The 18,010-nt window shown below is 42.6% G+C and overlaps 2 protein-coding genes across 2 annotated transcripts; both read left to right on the forward strand.

The window, feature by feature from the left end:
• Positions 1–5,790, forward strand: LOC103702964 (endoglucanase 6-like). The gene is made up of 9 exons (XM_008785624.6): positions 1–573; positions 980–1,192; positions 2,292–2,492; positions 2,970–3,059; positions 3,150–3,314; positions 3,696–3,980; positions 4,387–4,735; positions 4,822–4,902; positions 5,074–5,790. The coding sequence occupies exons 1-9, from the start codon at positions 379–381 to the stop codon at positions 5,373–5,375; spliced, it is 1,881 nt and encodes a 626-aa protein (XP_008783846.2). The 5' UTR covers positions 1–378; the 3' UTR covers positions 5,376–5,790.
• Positions 5,791–10,792: 5,002 nt separating this feature from the next.
• Positions 10,793–18,010, forward strand: LOC103703044 (protein phosphatase 2C 51-like). The gene is made up of 3 exons (XM_008785743.4): positions 10,793–11,690; positions 15,600–15,705; positions 17,331–18,010. Exons 1-3 carry the CDS (start codon positions 10,866–10,868, stop codon positions 17,624–17,626), a joined length of 1,227 nt encoding a protein of 408 aa, XP_008783965.4. The 5' UTR covers positions 10,793–10,865; the 3' UTR covers positions 17,627–18,010.

Consider the following 18,010-nt stretch of genomic DNA (forward strand, 5'->3'; position numbering starts at 1 on the left):
ACCGGCTCGTCTATCAGTGGGAGCGCAGGCGGCACATGACATGCTTCTGCCCTTTTCTAGAACCGTTTTCGTCTCGGAGACGGGCAGAACTCTGTCACGCCGCAGGGTCCTCACCTTTCTCCATATATAGGCCTCTCGAGCTTCCCAAATGCCTTACCAATTCTCCCCCTTCCTCCTCCTCCTCCTCCACTGGCTTGGGGGCTTATCAGGAGTTTTAGCTGATAAGCCACAATTATATGGTTTATTTTTGGGCAAAGGATTCATCTTCTTTGCTGCATTTGGTCTCTTTTTCTTGTCTTGAAGGGTAATTATATCCCTGTTTCCTTCTTTCCTAGTTGTGCGAGGGGGGTGAGAGAGGGTTTATTTGATAAACGAGCTATGGCTGGTGGTCTTGCTCTGCTGCTTCATGTGATGCTAGTTCTGGTGCCCTTTGCTGTGGCTGGGCATGACTATGGGAAGGCTCTCAGCAAGAGCATTCTCTTCTTTGAGGCCCAGAGATCCGGGTACCTTCCCAGCAACCAGAGGGTCACTTGGAGAGCTAATTCTGGGCTCCTTGATGGAAAGGCCAACGGGGTACGGCCCCACCTCTCTCTCTCTCTCTCTCTCTCTATAACACGCACAAAAATCTCTGCTCTCCTTGTGTATAATTTTGATGCCATTTCTTTTTCTTGGTCTGATAACTATGTCTATGGACATTACAGAAAGTGAACTTAATGAGCCATAACAAATATTTTCTCTCTCACTTTCTTCACTTGGCTTGCGGCCATTATCCTCTGCTTTTTAAAACGTTGCGCTAAAACGTTTTATTTACAATGTACAAAAGTGCACCATCTTATTACGTTGGGTCCAACTGTTAACATATGGTTTGTACCTTAAATTTGAATACAGGGGAGGAAAGAGCATCAGGTGTCTCTCTTCTCCGTTCAAGCTCCCTTTTATTTTTTTTCTCCCTGATTGGTTTCTTTTGTTGTGAAAACAGGTAAATCTTGTTGGTGGATACTATGATGCAGGAGACAATGTGAAATTTGGGCTGCCCATGGCCTTCACCATCACCATGATGTCTTGGAGCATTGTGGAGTATGGCAAACAGATGGCTGGCAGCGGAGAGCTAGGTCATGCCATGGATGCTGTGAAGTGGGGAACGGACTACCTCATTAAAGCCCACCCAGAGCCCAATGTTCTATATGGAGAGGTGGGTGCCCTTCTTTCCTTTCTTATGACCCTTGCTTATGGCATCAGTTTAGTTCAAGTACCAGACATGGGAATCCTGAATAGTCCTAAGAATGCCATTGTTTCACTTTGCTATCGAACATTTATCTCTGGAGGAAGCGAGTGTTGGTTTGGGTGCCTTCCTATCTTTTGCTTCTTGTCTTACCCCTCGACTTGTTTCCCACACTAGAACGTTGGGGCACGTGACAAAACACGTGATTTTGTTGGGACCTGAAGGATTTCTCTAGTTTTCCTACTGAAAGTTAGGTAAAATCCTATCGATTTGTTTTAACTTGACTACTTCTCATGTGCGTCGGGAGTTCTTGGCTTGCCTCCTATGTTTTAACTTCATGCATTTTTCCCCTTAGCTTCATGGAAACAATTATTTAAAGTTTATTCAACAGGAAGGGCAAGATGGGGGTTCTAATTATCTAGGCACCTATTGCGAGGACTCTTATAATCATTCAAAGTTTTCGAAAACTACAGCATGGTTCAAGTAAGATCAAGTATAGATATTATTTTATGGTGTATTTAGCTTTTTATAGACTAGATAATGTACAAAATTTAGCATTTCGTTGCTTTAATCTACGTTATTATCTCTCTATCCTAAATTATAATGTAAACGTGATATGATTCAACTACTTTCTCTTAACCAGACCCTGTTTGGAGAGAAACACACTTGTCTCGGTCTCTACCCTGTCCCACACTACCTCGAGTGTCTTTAGAATAGTTCCTGTAGTTCAATTATATCCGGTGGTTCGGTAATTCCCGTAAAAATAACCCTTCCCTTGCTCCATAAATTGCATCATCAGTGGGGTTGTCTCAATGCCCTTAACCTTTGTTCCCCTAGGAAAAGCTCTCATTTGTGGTTGTTGGGTTGTCTCATCTCTGCTATGTTATACTAAACAACAGACATTCCAGCAAATTGAAAGTTCGAAGAAGCAAGCCTTCTCATCAGTCCATATCTATCCCTATCATGAGGGACATGACATCCCCCTTTACGTTGATTTGCTTCTAACAGTGATAGAGTTTTTTCTTAAAAAATTGAGAGTGATAGCTTGTCTCTTTGGTGATTCGTACAGGTGGGCGATGGAAACACAGACCACTCCTGCTGGCAGCGGCCGGAGGACATGACAACCAGCCGCCAAGCCTACCGCATCGATGTCAACCACCCCGGGTCGGACCTCGCCGGAGAGAGCGCCGCTGCCATGGCTTCCGCCTCCCTTGTCTTCCGCCGCTCCGACCCGGCCTACTCCAACCAGCTCCTCACCCACGCCAAGCAGGTTCGAACCGAAACGGACCAAATCGAACCGTTTTCCCTTCGCATAAAATAAATAAATAAAAACTCGGCGCACGTTGATATGAGCTTAGTGTGGAATACCAACGTGCAAGCAAGTAACGTGGTACCGTATGATGGGACCCACGTGTTTCGTTTCCGTGACTGGCGGATCTGGGCCGTCCGGACCGGTATCTTTCTGAAATATGGACGGTTGGAGTCACGTGCCGAGACGCGTCAGTACCGTTGTCCCTCGCGCGCGCGACTCCAAATGACGATTACGTCCTTGTTCTTTTACGCCATTTCCCCTTCGGCCGTCCAATCTGAGGCCATAAAGGTCATTTAGTGTTCTCGTAGCCCAGTTGCTTCGTGATTCGCGCTTAAGATTCTAACCATCTGAGACGATACGGTGTTAGTTTTTTCTTGTAAATTTGAAGGGAGGTAACATGAAGTTTCTTCAACCTTTCGCTTTGTTTTCGCTCAGCTGTTCGAGTTCGCCGACAAGTACAGAGGCAAGTACGACAGCAGCATCACCGTCGCTCAAAAGTATTACCAATCTTACAGCGGATACGACGTAAGTTACAATTGAGAGGTCCACTTATCGGACGGAAGAGATCGATCATTCATTTACCTCATCTCGTTTGCGTTTTGATCATGGTTGCAGGATGAGTTGCTGTGGGCCGCGGCGTGGCTTTACCAGGCCACCAATGACCGTTACTACCTCGACTATTTGGCGAACAACGGCGATGCTCTGGGTGGGACCGGGTGGGGCATGGCCGAGTTTGGCTGGGATGTCAAATACGCTGGTGCTCAGGTTCTCGCCTCCAAGGTAAAATTTCGGGTGCTTCAATTTATATCAAGATGATTTTTTATTTGACTGGCTATTGATTCGGACCTTGTTTATAGCGTGACCCGTTTTGCCACGTTTGATTAGCTCCCTTGGTTTTATTCGTAGCCCACCATTTCCTCCGCCCAAGCCTAACTAGGCCCAATCATACCCGGCTCTTAACTAATTGGGCCAGAGTGGCAGCTTGGGCTTTTGCATATATTTAGCCCAACCCACTGGAACCACGGTATTCGCGAGTAGTTGCCTGTAACGGCTCCTTCTTGGCCCTTTTAAAAGTTGTGATCTGAAAGTGTTCGAAAGTTTGCGTCGTCGATAACGGTGCACTTTTTTTAATCCTAACTGCAAGTTCTTTGGCTGTTGTAGTTCCTTCTTCAAGGGAAGGCAGCCGAACATTCTTCAGTTTTGGAGAGGTACCAGCAGAAGGCGGAGTTGTTCATGTGCTCGTGCATCGGGAAAGGCAGCCGCAACGTGCAGAGGACCCCCGGCGGCCTGCTGTTCCGACAGAATTGGAACAACTTGCAATTTGCGACGAGCGCCTCTTTCCTGCTCACCGTTTACTCCGACTACCTTTCTTCTGCTGGGAAGACCGCACAGTGCTCTTCCGGGACTGCTACCCCCTCTGAGCTCCTTGCCTTTGCCAAGTCTCAGGTAATTTTACTTCAGAAATTACAAAACAAACTTCATCAAGCACCTGGCATAGTTACCTAAGTTGTAGGCCAGCTCTTCTATTACGAAGCACTTGATATTTTAGATCCATAAAAATCAGTACCATTATGGTAGTCTCATTTTTTTTTTATGTGCAAATTTGTTACATGTCTCATGAGGTTCATATTTTGAGCGTTCCAAAGTCAGGAAGAACAGGGGATTTGTCTTTATGTAGTACTGGAAATTTGGAAACAATTAGATCGTTATGAGCTCTCCAAATTTCTGTCCTTCTCCTTGTGTACTACTATCTTTCCATTTAGTGTTCAACACTTGCAGAAAAGGGGAGTTCAGATACGCTGGATTTATGATGAATATATATACCAATCACCTTGTATGCACCTTCTCTCAGGTGGATTACATACTTGGAGACAACCCAAGAGCTACGAGCTACATGGTGGGGTATGGAAGCACCTATCCACAGCAGGTCCACCACCGAGCATCCTCTATTGTGTCCATCAAGGTCAATCCATCGTTTGTGAGCTGCACCGGAGGATATGCCACTTGGTTCCGCCGCAAGGCCAGCGACCCCAACCTCCTCGATGGCGCCATTGTAGGTGGCCCGGATGCCTACGATAATTTTGCCGATGAGAGAGATAACTATGAGCAGACCGAGCCTGCGACCTACAACAATGCTCCCGTTCTCGGCGTATTGGCTCGCCTTAATGGTGGCAACGCTGGTTTCAATCAACTTCTTCCTGGTAGGCAGCCACTAAAGCATCATATGGTTTTTGCGTGAGATTTAAATGAAGAGTAGTTCTTTGAAGGTTGTGCATTCTGCTTGCAGTGGCCGTTCCCGCACCTAACGTGCCTGCGAAGAATGAAAAGCCGAAAACCTCACCTCAGCCTAAGCAGTCTCCTGCTCCAGGTATTTTTAGCTTTGCATGTTTTCACCATGGCTTAATCCCTGGATTTATAAGTTGACAGTGAACGCCTTTTTAGGCAGAGTTGGTCATTTTATTATTACTCAACTTTCTTTTTATTGTTTGAGTGAGTAGAATTCGCTAATGGAGGTTCTTTTGTATCGTTCTCGATGCAGCTACGAAAGCTCCCTCGCCACTTACCGTTGAACAAAAGGCAACTACATCATGGATTGCCAAGGGTAGGACATACTACCGGTATTCGGTTGTGGTAACCAACAAATCATCGAAGACTGTAAAAGATCTCAACATTTCAATATCCAAGCTTTTTGGCCCGTTATGGGGACTCAACAAGTCACGCTATGGTTACGGATTCCCGACATGGCTCAACTCCCTGTCTGCTGGCAAGAGCCTCGAGTTTGTGTACATCCACCCTGCTTCTCCAGCTGACGTCTGGATTTCTGGGTATAAGCTTGCCTGAAGATCGTCTGAAAGTGGAGAAGGATCAATCGAAGAAAACGTAGTGTTTGTGTAGGTTATAGAGTTACTGTTCAGGATGGTGTTTTCTCTGCCGCTGTGCGTTTGGTAAGAAGTCCTTGGATTGTATCAATAAGAGTGTGAATGGGGAGAAAGGAGTGAAGAGACAGGAATGGGAGTGCTCATCCTCTTTCTCCTCATCTTTTATTAGTCTATAGAGTTTCGGAGAGACCGAGTGGAAAATAGATGGGATGTGACTGGGCTTCTCAAATAGTTGGGAGTGTTCATCCTCCTTTTCCACATTTTCTTCTTGTTTCCTGTTCTTCCTTCTTCACAAACTACCTGTGGTTGTAGTCACAGATGTAAGCTTCAAGCTTTCTTTGCTATATCAATTGAGATTGCGTAATATTGTGTTACAATCTGCCTCTCTTTTTCCTGCTTGGTTATCAAGTTGGTAAATTATAAATATTTTTCATATTTTACTAGTGCAGAATTTTATCTTCTGTTTCCTATCAATGGAGTTGTGTTGCTACTATTAGTTCGAGCTACATTTCACCGAGCACAAATGTCGATCATCTGGATCGCTCGATCAATTCATGTATAGTGTTTATAAATAAAATCTTGTACAACATTTATGATCTAAGAATCAAACTGTACATTAAATTGAAAAAGGCGTTGATGCTTCGATCAGTTTTTGCAGAACCACGGGAATCACTGCAATGGATCTTATATGCACAAAATCAAATTGGTGCTGCTACATTTTGGAAATAGCCTATGCAAAAGTGTTTCAGTGAGCCGTATGCTCGTTGGAGTAAACCTGTGGTTGTCGTGGAACTCGTGGTTCATTTCTTTGTGCGGATGGAGTGACTTACAGAAAGGTACTTGGAATTGTTTTCCTACAGTCCCTTGCATTAAGCTAATTAATCAAATGAAATAAGAATTCATTTTTTCTATGTCAAGATGATGTGTGCTTAGGCCAACATGGTCACCGATCTAAGCTAGCCATCAAACCTAGAACAATAGAACAACTCGAATGGAACTCATCTTTGACAACTGGAGAGAATATCTCATCAAAGTCAATACATTTTCTTCTGCTTGAAGCCCTTTACTATCAATCGAGCTTTGTACTTCACTAGCTTTTCACCATTCATCTTTAGCTTGAACACCCATTTATTTCTTAGAGCCATTTTACCTTTAGAAAGCTCTACCAAATCATAAGTGTCATTATTCTCTATAAAACTTATCTCTTCCTGTATAGCCTTCACCCAGCTCTGCTTGTTCTTGTGAGTGTGCACTTTATGAAAGCTCTTTGGCTCCCCTCTTCAGTAAGTAAAACAAACTCTGATTTAGAATATCTGGTTGATGGATGATGCTTCCTGGTAGACCTCCTAATCCGAAACTCTACCGTAGTAGGCTGCCCCGTGCTCAACACTCTCTGGCAGAGTAGACTGCTCCCTCTACTCAAATAAATCGTCCTCATCAACAACTGACTCATTACCTTGGTCTTCAACTTGCATCTCTTCTCTATCAGTGGCACTTCCTAGAGGCAAAGAGATAGATGTAAAGTCAGGAACACCTTCAACTGCTTGACTGGGCTTCTCTACTACTTTTTTGAAAGTCTACCAAGGTCTTGTCTTCATGAAAAACCACATCTCTACTTCTGATAATTTTCTTCTTCTCTGGATCCCATAGCCTGTAGCTAAATTCTGCATCTCCATAACCAACAAATATACAAGGAATAGCTTTATCATCAAGCTTTGCATGCTGTTTCTTAGGCACATGTGCAAATGCCTTGCACCCAAATACCTTCAAATGAGAGTAGGAAACATCCTTCTTTGTTCACATTTTTTTAGGAATATCAAAACCTAAAAAAACTGATGGAGACCAGTCGATTACATAGCACGCGGTAAGTACATCTGACTTTCTCTATAATGATGCGATTTATCCTCTCTGCAACCATAAGTATTGGGCTGCTAGATGGGCCGACATGGACCAAAGTTGACAGCCCATCTGGAGGCCACTACCCGTTGCTTCGAGTGGAGAGAAATTGATGTACGGTGGTTTAGTCGTCGAACCCTCCAAAATCCTTCTATTTTCTGACCCCACGTCACTATTCCTCCCTCACTGTTCTCCTCCTTCCTTGGAGACAGAGTTTCCTGAACGAATGTCTGTGTCATCGGGGAAGGTGCTTGCGACTCCTCCCCGAAGCTAGGTAAGCTCCCGACCACCCTATTTTTCCTTTCCCAGCCTTCTTCCCTCCCGATTTACTCGGGATAACACAGAGAGAGAGAGAGAGAGAGAGAGAGAGAGAGAGAGAGAGAGAGAGAGAGAGAGAGAGAGAGAGAAAGAAAGAAAGAAAGGGAGACTCACCTCTTGCGGCCGCCATGGGTTTCATCTCGCCGGCGCTGCTGGCCTCGGCCTGGGGCACCGCGACGCCGCTGGCCTTAGCCGGCTGCTCTCAGCGCGTCTTCTCTGTCGGGGGGAGAGAGGGCCGGCCGCCGCTTCCCGAGCTCTCTCCTCTGCGGGAGGGAGAGAGGGCCGGCCGCCGCGAGCCGCTAGTTGCCCACAGGCCTCAGGCCGACTCCCACACGAGCTTACCTTCCTCCTTTCGTGGGAGAAGAAAGAGAGGAGAAGAGGGAAGAAAAGAAAGAAAAGAGAAGGAAAGGAAGGTTCGGGAAGAAGGAAAGAAAAGAAGAAGAAAAGAAAACGAAAAAGAGAAGAAAAAGGAGGAGAAAAGAAAAGAAGAAAAAAAAGGAGAAGAAAAGAAAAAGAAAAAGAAAAAGAAAGAGAACTAAAAGAATCGAAAGGAAAGAAAAAAAAGAAAAAAATAGAAGGCCCATCGTGGGCTGAATTAGGTCAAGCTTGGGCTCTATTCATTGTGGGCAGTTCAGCTGTGTGGAATCTTATTGGGCCGTGTCCAATAGTATTTTAGGTTTTGCTTAGCTATGAGATTAATAAAAAAATTAATTACATTCTAATGATATTTAAATAGGTGCACCTGACCTGTTTATCTGAAGTAGAAATTAAGCGAAAAGAGATAAGTAACTTAATACTTCAATGTGTGTTTTCTAAATTATTTGATAAATTAATTATCAGTAGATTAAATTTTGAGATATGTTTTGTACTTAATAAAATGGGTCAGACATATTAAATATAATTTGAAAATTTTGTTATATGCTATGAAATATGTAAAATTTGACTAAGCAAATTATCTATTTTGTATGTATGTATTCCTAGCATGGTTACGTTCTGGCTCCGCCAATAGAGATTATTCGGTGGCGCTGTCGACTTGTATCTGTGAGAGACTAATTTCAACACCGTTGTCATTGGTGATTAGAATATTGATTTTTGGACACCGTTTTCAACAATGACTAGAATAGTGGCTTTTGGACATCGTTGCCACCGATGGTTAATAATAGTAGTTTTTGGCACTTGTGCAACTCATGCCACTAGGTTATATGGCCGTAGCCTATTAATACTGGGAGTTTAATATCAAAGTTTTTGTGAAAATGGTAATAAGTTTCAAAAGGAAGGGTACTTGAAATTGTTTTCCTACAATCCCTTGCATTAAGCTAATTAATCAAATGAAATAAGAATTCATTTTTTCTATGTCAGGATGATGTGTGCTTAGGCCAACGTGGTCACCGTTAAAGTTAAGAACGGATATGGACATCTGGACCCTTTAAAATGGTACGTGTCCTTTTATTTGCGAAGTTATCCATAACTTGTTTCAGTATTACTTATTGGTTTGCCTCTTAACCACTTATCTAGATCCCATATGTTGCTGTTACAATCTGAGGTCGGTCTCCTGCTGAGGTATAATGAGGCCGGCCGAAATTAAGATGAAAGGCAGGTTGGCCAAGAGAATGCCGATGGTTCTGCATCACAAATTCAGTAGGCGAGCACGACCTACAAAGAAGTCTACTTGTTGGAAGGTTTTTGTCTAGAAACCCTCCGATGTTTAAATCAGTGGAGATGTAAAGCAACAATGGAAGAAAGAGAGAGAAGCAGAGTGGGAGGTGCTCGAGAGAAAGATAGAACTTGAGCGTGCTTATATGAATAGAACTTGAGCGTGCTTATATGAGAATCCCATGATCATCCCTATATATATAGAATGGAATGAGTATACATTACCTTATTCGTTGGGAAGCATAGTAATTGCATGGTAACAAATACCTGCGATGTTAATTGTGTATTTATGGTCAGGTTGAGTCGACCGCCATAAGTGTGCCCTTTTATTGATCCTTGGCGTCACTCTACAGCTAATTCTACTAGAATAGAATATCAGTCTGTAGTAAAGTCATTCACCTCAGCTAAGGTTGAGACTAGAGAGATCAAGATGACCAATATTCATTTCATCACAATCAAATAGAAAGAAAAAATCAGCACTCTGTTGCGGTATATCCCCTTTCCGACATCCCCTCGAGATTCTAGACCTCTTCCGCGCTCTCATCCTGCTGGGCCCTCACACATGGACCGATCTATAGGATCTTTAGATAATTTTTTATGCAGTTCAACAACCCAACCCAATATCCTGATCCCAAGAGGACATCCGTGGGCCACCAACTTCCAGCCCAGGTCTTGGACGGCGAGAATGCACTACAGTCCAAAACTCTACTTCTTGCTGACTGGTGTAACTAACCGTTGCCCACGCGTTGCTACGCGGCGAAGGCCATACGACATGTAACTATGAACGTGCCCCATCCCTCTCTGCGAACCCAGGGCACATCTCCAAGCTAAACCCAAAACACAAAGCACTGCAAACCCCTGCCCGGCCTCTGGTTCCTTTGCGAGGTCGCGTATTTGGTGGCTGTTTCGTCGCATGTATACCGACGTCACATGAAACGTGAACTCCCTCGCCAGAGACATGCGACAGCGAAACTGCAACGGGAGCTGGCTCGGAAAGGGCTGGCGTCCATCCGCTCCCCGCCCCGATCCACCGACACGCGTCCGAACTCGTAACCGTCGCTCGCGCATCCCGCCACCCCCCATCACTCGCTAGTCGCTCCGCTCCATGGCTTCGCTCATCGCTCCCCGTTCGCGCTATACAGTTCGCTACAGCTGTATGGGGCCCACTTTAGGACTCTTCCGAGGCTTCCACAGGGGTCCACCCCAGCCGTTGTTCTAAATTGGACACGTCAGCCTAAACGCCTCGGCAGTTGTCCCGAGCGAGACAACCCGGAACACCCTGACGCATATCATCCTTCCCCACTGTTAAATCCCGATCCTAGCATCCGTGAGGCCACGTATGTCGGTAGGGGAAATCTCGACCGTCCACGTCCCGACCAGCCAGCGTCCCCGTTGTGATGCACCCGCTGTACCGTCTAAGCGTCGCCGGCGTCCGTCGATCGCATCGCGACATCCGACGGCTGCGATTCCTTTATCCCCTCTTCGCTCCAAGTGTTTGATGGCATGCTTAGCTGCCGGTTCCTACGCTTGACACCAAGCAGCGAGCGGGGACAAGGACGACGAGATTAAAAGGAGACGACGAGGGATGGCGGAAGGCACCGATACCCCTATCCTTGCCCCCAGGCCCAAGGAGGAGGAGTCGGACGGAGCTCCCACCATTCAAGCCAAAATGGGCGGTTCCAGTCCTGGGAATTTCCAAGCTCCGCCTCCGAAGAGGCAGCAGGGCCCGCAGGAGGGCTCCGACGATGAAGCGCCGCCTAAGCGGGTCCGGAGCGTGGGCCAGAGCTCTGGATCCACTCCCGAGGCGCCTCCTTCCCCTAATCCCGCTCCGCCGGTGGCGGGATTCGATCCTCCTGTCGCTCTCGCTGCCGACGGAGCTGCAGCTCCCCAGGCGTCCGCCGCGGAGGCCGCCGCCGTCCCGGCCGTCGGCGTGGACGTGGAACCTCCGGGCCGGCTCCTGACCCTGCAGCCGTTCGGGGTCACTTCGCTGATCGGGAGACGGCGAACAATGGAGGACACCTACAAGGTGGCCCTCGGGTTCACTCACTCGCTGGTGGAAGGGGAGCCGGCGTATGACTTCTTCGGGGTGTATGATGGCCACGGTGGATCCGCGGCGGCGAAGTTCTGCCGTGATAACCTGCATTTGGTTCTGGCGGTCGAGGTGGAGAGGCTGCGGCGGTTGGCGGGGGAGGAGCTGGGGGAGCTCGAGCTGTGGCAGAGGGCCATGGCGGATTGCTTTGACAGGGTAGACCGGGAGATGCTGTTCATGGTGCCACAGGATATATTGGTTGGCTCGACGGCGGTCGTTGCAGTTGTGGGGACGAGGTCAATCGTAATAGCCAACTGCGGCGACTCAAGGGCGGTGCTCTGCCGCAATGGAATCGCCGTTCCCGTCACCTCTGATCACAAGGTTTGCGTTTTTCATATACGGATTAAAACTTTATTCTGTGGGCTTTTTTGCCATTACCTTACCATCATATGCTTTTTAAGTAACTCTTAATTAGATAGACTTGCTTCTCCTGTTGTGACGTGGATACGGTGTTTCAAGTTCTAAGAGAGAACAGCAGTAAGAGATCTATATATAGTATATACAGTTCTTTCTTTTTTTTTCTCTCTGACTGCTGAATATTTCCGGACTGCTCCTTGTATCTCGTATCTTCTGTTTGCTTATATTATTTGTTAGATCTTCACTTGGTGCTGTTTGGCATAAGAATAGTTATGTTTTCAAGCTTGATGTTGTGCTTGTTTATCATTTTTCGTCTTCCTTGTGATGAATTTTTCTTATTGCTGAAATGCACTTGCATGCATAGTAGGAATTCATAACGTGAGCCCGTATGGGCTTCTTCTTGTATTGGCAAAAGGCACAAGATGACTTCTGCAGAGCGGTCCTAGTTACATTATGTTATGGGATTTGGATGAAAATGTGTAGAGCGATGTTATAGAGACAAGGATTCTTTAGAGAACCTCCAAGCAGGCCAGTTTCAGACACTTTTTTTTTTGTTGCTGAAAAAAAGAGAAGGGGGGAGGAAGGGACAAACCCACCCCCGCGTAGCAGCCCCTAGGGCCTCCACCCTGCTAGGAGAATGTTCGATGCAGACAGAAATGACCGTGTGGGTTTCAGACAGTTCAAACAAGCTAAAATAGTGACTGGAGAATATAGAATTAGGTGCAGAAAACATAACTTGCGTTTTAATATTTAAATTGCCAAAATTAAAGGAATTTAAAATCTGTTTCAGTTTTTGCTAGAAACCATTGCATGAAATATATTGACCTATGAGCATCAAAAATGTCGCCATGCAGATATTTCTTATCCATTCACAATATCTAATTGTGTGAATCTTTGCTGCAGTTAGGTTCATCTGTCGAGCAATAAACATCGAGAACGTGGCCCTACTATATCTTCGATATATATTCTTTGTTTGTCGTGTTCAACCGTATCGCTTTTTATTTCCGTTAGGCTCAATTTTTGAGTAATGAATGTTGACAACATGGTCGTAGAGATATCTTAGATATATTTTCTGTATTTGTCGTATCCAGATGTATTAATCATTGTTGTCGTTACGTTCATTTGTTAAGCAATGAACAACAAAAACATGGCTTAAATAAATATCTTCTCTATTTGTCGTATTCGATAGTGTTACATTTTGCTATGAACGAGCTCATTTTCTGAGCAATGAAGGTCTAAAATGTGGCCCTAGATAAGTGTCTTCAATGTATCTTCCCTATTTGTCGAAACCACACGTGTTAATCTTTGTTATCGTTAGTTCATTTGCTACGCAATGAAAGTCAAACACATGGCCCTAGAGATATATTTTCAATATACCTTCTCGATCCATCGTATTCAACCGTGTAATCTTTTATTGCCATTAGGTTCATTTTTCGATCAATTAACATTGAAAACATGGCTCTAGAGACGTATCTTCAATATACCTATCAATTTGTCGTATTCAGTTAAGTTAGTCGTTGTTGTCTTTAGGATTATTTGTCATGCAATGAATGTCGAAAACATGGCCCTAGAGATGTATCTTCAATATATCTTCTCTTTGTCATACTCAATTGTGTGTTACATTTTGTTTCTGGTAGGCTCATTTTCTGAGTAATGAATATTGAAAATGCAGCCTTAGAGATGCATCTTCAATATATCTTCTCTATGTGACATATCCAACTGCATTATTTTTTTTTCCCTTTGCCCTTCAGTTCATTCTCCGAGCAATTCATTTTCTGAATTTAGCTTTCTATTTGTAATTATTTTTGCCTTTGGCTTAATTTGTCAAGCAATGAATGTCAAAAACATGGCCATAAAGATAAGAAATATATCTTTGATATTCTTCTCTATTTGTTGTATTCAACCATCTTACTTTATGTTACCGTTAGGGCCTTTCGCCAACTGAACATCAAAATTTTATCTATGAGGTATATTTCCTCTATATGTCATATCTAACCATCTGAATATTTTATTGTTGTTAGGTTCATTTGCTGAGCAATGAACATTGATAAAGTAGCTAGCTAAGAAGACATATGTTTGACATATTTTCTATATTTCTTATGTCCAATTCTATTAACTTTTGTTGTCATGAGATTCATTTGCCAGGCAATGGATCGATGTCAACAAGGTGGTTAATTATAGCTAGGTGTATATCTTCAATATATCTTCTTTATTTATTGGATGTAACTATGATAATTTTTGTTTCCATGAGTTGTTTTCTCCTAAAAGCCATTAGATTTACTTGCTGACCAATGAATGTCGACAATGTGGACATAGAGATATTTCTTCTTTATTTGGCATATACAACTATGTCATTGCTTGTAGCCTTGGAATGACTTTTAATTCCTTCTGTCATTAGGCTCATTCACTGATAATTTTCTTTCTTGTTGGTCCTTTTTTATTCGATTCATTAATTTCAACACAATCAGATAATGACTTGTTCTAAATCTAGAGCCCTGAATGGAATCTAATATGTCGTGTACCACACCAAGCATAGTATTATGTACATTCCACTTGACTTCTAATATGCATGCGATGCACATCAATTCCCAAGCTGTGTGATATACTGTGCATGTCGCATTCCTATACATGATAGTATATATAAATTTACCATGCTCTTACATATATCTTCAAATCAATTCGTATTAGTGAAGGGTCAAATCATGTTCACGAGCTGAATGTCTTGTCATGTGAAGAATCTTTAAGGCAAAAGTAACAACTACTATTTTGTGATGTTGTAAAAATTGAAGAAAAGAAATGTATGAAACATTCACTGTTATATAAATTACAATTATGAATTTGATTATTCTAGACAAATATGAGAGCCATTTATGATACATTTTCATGTTGCTAAGCCCTGCTAGCCTGAAACATAGAATGCTTACTGTCCATATCCAGGCAAACTGGCTATTGAATACTTTTCACAAATAACTGGTTTGCATGGGAACTCCACTTTTAAGCATTAGTTAAAAACTTAAAAAATAACCTTATACAACTTGCAGTTGAGAGGAGGTAGAAGATATATATGCTTGTATATAGACACATGCATACTTCTATGTACATGTTGCTTTCAAAATTCTTATGAGTGCTTTGCAAATTTAATGTTGTAATATTGGAATCACATAGGTATTATCTATTCAACTTGGAGTTGAGGAGTTGCTAAAATTAGATGCATGTGTACACAAACAAACACACATATACAAAGTTACTAATAATAGTTATTATACATGATGCACTCCACTAAGAAAATACCACTTGGCAGTGTATCGAGCATCATCTTCTTAATACTATGATGATGGTTATGAACTACTAGGTCCCGACAATCCTGACGCACCTATTGCAGTCTAGTTCCACATATTGGTTGATAGGAGTAATTAGGTCAGGTTATAAATATTGAACTCCAAGTGCGTGAATGATCTGTAAACATGGCACTAGGATTGCCAAGCATTACCGGAAGACCTCATAAGTTGACAGAAAAAGATATCAAGACTAATTGTTCGTACTCTATGATCCATGCTTTGTTGAAGTATGATGATTGCCAAGCAAGAAGAAATTCTTGAGCCCCATTTCGTGTGGTAAGCTTGCATTACATTTCAATTTTTTTCCTTGATCCTTTAGCCAAATTTACAATACAATCAGACTTGTGTTTCATTACTCTCATAAAAGATAAAAAATCATATCCTTTGGCTAAATTTATGACATTCTCAGAGTTGTTCTTGTTTCATTAATATTCATAAAAATGAAAAATAATTTTTTCTTTCATTTGGCTAGAAGGTTACAATTGATATCTTGGTTTTGATGTATCTAATCTCAAGTTGTATGCTTCCTGGACAGCCTAACCGGCTGGATGAGATGCAAAGGCTTATTCGGGCTGGAGGAAAAGTCATTGACTGGAATGGTTACCGTGTAATGGGAGTACTAGCAACTTCGAGAGCCCTAGGTATGTAAAATTCATATATGGTAGAACTAATCTATAGATACTAGTAGTTATTCTGATCTATACTAATCAGAAACATGGCAAAACAGATCTAAAATTGAATTTCACTATTCATATATTTCAACTTTAGTCATAGCTAAACCGAATCCCATGCACATGAGCTTAAATTTGTTTCACAACTTTCTTTGCTGTGGATATTTTCTTGTCCTCGACTTGGTTATTGATCCTAAGGGGTATACCATTCATTTGTTTATGGTAATGCTCCTCACCTTGTTTCTTTTACTCTTTGTGGAGTGAAATAAGGTGGAAGCTTATTTGTTTGCTTGAAATTAAAGCACTTGCTAAATGGAAAATATTAGCATATGTGGAGTGGTATTAGACATGAACGAAGATTTTCAAATAAGAAAAGACTAATAGAGCAGCTGGTTGTGAAGTTTGATGACTTGCACCAGCTAGTTGTGAAGTTCTGGATCTTTTGTATCATTTACGTTACCTTTGTTAAGTTTCAATTCTTCACCCTTATTTGTCCTCTATCCTAATGCCTGAAATTTGTTTGCCCATTCATCTTGCAAATTGCCTCCGGTTTAAAGATGGTTAATGTACAAATATGTTATGCTCTTGTATAGATATCATTAATTAAAAAGGGGTAAAAAAAACGGATGCTTTATGTAATTATATTTAACTATTTCACAGTTGTATGAAAGTTTCCTCGAATGTTTCTTTTCATGATTGCAATGCTGTTATATTCTATGTATCTTATGCATAGTTTTCAGACTGTGTTGTCATTTTCAGTATTGGTAAGCTTTTATATTATCAGAAATGTAAATTTCGTAAGAGACATGCTTTACTTTGTGGTTATTCTGCTTCCATTCAATTAGGTTCCGTTGTCTCGGGTGATGGAGCAAGCTCAGATAGTTTACAATCTGTCTCCCCAAAACAGCAATGAGCTACGAAATCTAATGCACATTTCATTGCAAGTGCTTCAACTATATCATTCCCAAATAAAGCCTGCCATTTATGTCATCGAGTTCAGTATCTGAACCTGTGATGAAATTATCTCTGTCAGCAACTAATGAGGGGTTAACTAGTTGTCTCAATAGGTAGATCTCCACCTTCCATGCTTATCCAGATTGCTCAACTATGATTTCCATCTAGATCCACTCAATAAATGATCTTGACTTCTTGACTAACTTTTTTTTGATTGAGGACCTGTGAGCTTTATATATACTAGAGTCAGTATAGACTAGGGTGAGTCTGACTAAAGTTAGTCCAAAGGTGAGCTACTTTTTTTTCTTCTTCTTCTTCTTTTATCTAGATGGTGGCAAGCTACTCCACATTTCATCGATAATGATATGAGACCAATGTTGAGCATACCGAGAGACTGTCCTGAACATGGACACATCAAACAGTTGTGATGCAGAGAGTTTTGTGTCTTGACCGTAAAGGCTGTTAACAAGTTTGTGGTAGCCCATAATTTGGATGACCTTCAGAACCGTAAGGTTGTCAAGCATCTTTTCTGAGCATCTTAGTGTAATGACTCTAATCGTAGCTAGAAAATTTTTTGTGTTAGTCCTAAAATAGTCTTTTATATCTGTTGTCTTTCTCCTTAACAAGCAAGACTGATGCAGGGGACTACTGCCTCAAACCATTCGTCAGCGCTGAGCCTGAAGTTAGTGTTATCAATCGAACTGAGGAAGATGAGTTCCTGATACTGGCAAGTGATGGCCTTTGGGATGTTGCGTCCAATGAATTTGCTTGCCGGGTTGTGAGACAATGCCTCAAAGGGCAGCTGCCCACGACATCCCAAAATGTAGTGCTCCAGCCTGCTGCTTCACAAGCAGCTTCCTTGTTGGCAGAGCTTGCAATAGCTCGAGAAAGCTTTGACAATGTCAGTGTGGTGGTAGTTCAACTTAAGAAAATGTAGGATGGCAGTCGCCTGTTTGACATTGGCAGTCCCATCTCTATGGTTATCTTTGTTCTATCTCTATTTTCATGTTATAAGTACTGTTGTAAGGGATCATAAGACTTGGGTTAGTATGTTTTATTTTGTTTCATGGAGGACCCAGTTAGATTGCTCATAGCCATACAAGCTCCTGGGTCAGGATGTGGAAAGTTTAGTTTCTCTAAAAGGTTGTGTTAAAATACCTCTGCTTATATGGTGTTTCTTGTATATTTGCGTGTGCATGCATGTATTGCTATATGAGTGCTTCAACTCTGATCTTTCCTAACCTGATTTAGCAGTAAGTTTAGTAGTAATGCACAGTCAGGAAGGACCTTCTCAGTTGACAACATTGTACATAGAGTATGA

This window comes from Phoenix dactylifera, chromosome 5 (assembly GCF_051530095.1).
Source record: "Phoenix dactylifera cultivar Ajwa chromosome 5, Ajwa_hap1_PhDact_Kaust_v1.1, whole genome shotgun sequence".
In the NCBI taxonomy this organism is placed as follows: Eukaryota; Viridiplantae; Streptophyta; class Magnoliopsida; order Arecales; family Arecaceae; genus Phoenix; species Phoenix dactylifera.

Coding starts and splice junctions, on each gene's coding strand:
- LOC103702964 (XM_008785624.6), top strand. CDS start 379: ATGGCTGGTGGTCTTGCTCTGCTGCTTCATGTGATGCTAGTTCTGGTG. Junction 4,736..4,821: donor TTTCAATCAACTTCTTCCTG/GTAGGCAGCCAC, acceptor TTCTGCTTGCAG/TGGCCGTTCCCGCACCTAAC. Junction 4,903..5,073: donor TAAGCAGTCTCCTGCTCCAG/GTATTTTTAGCT, acceptor TTCTCGATGCAG/CTACGAAAGCTCCCTCGCCA.
- LOC103703044 (XM_008785743.4), top strand. CDS start 10,866: ATGGCGGAAGGCACCGATACCCCTATCCTTGCCCCCAGGCCCAAGGAG. Junction 11,691..15,599: donor CCGTCACCTCTGATCACAAG/GTTTGCGTTTTT, acceptor CTTCCTGGACAG/CCTAACCGGCTGGATGAGAT. Junction 15,706..17,330: donor AGCAACTTCGAGAGCCCTAG/GTATGTAAAATT, acceptor AGACTGATGCAG/GGGACTACTGCCTCAAACCA.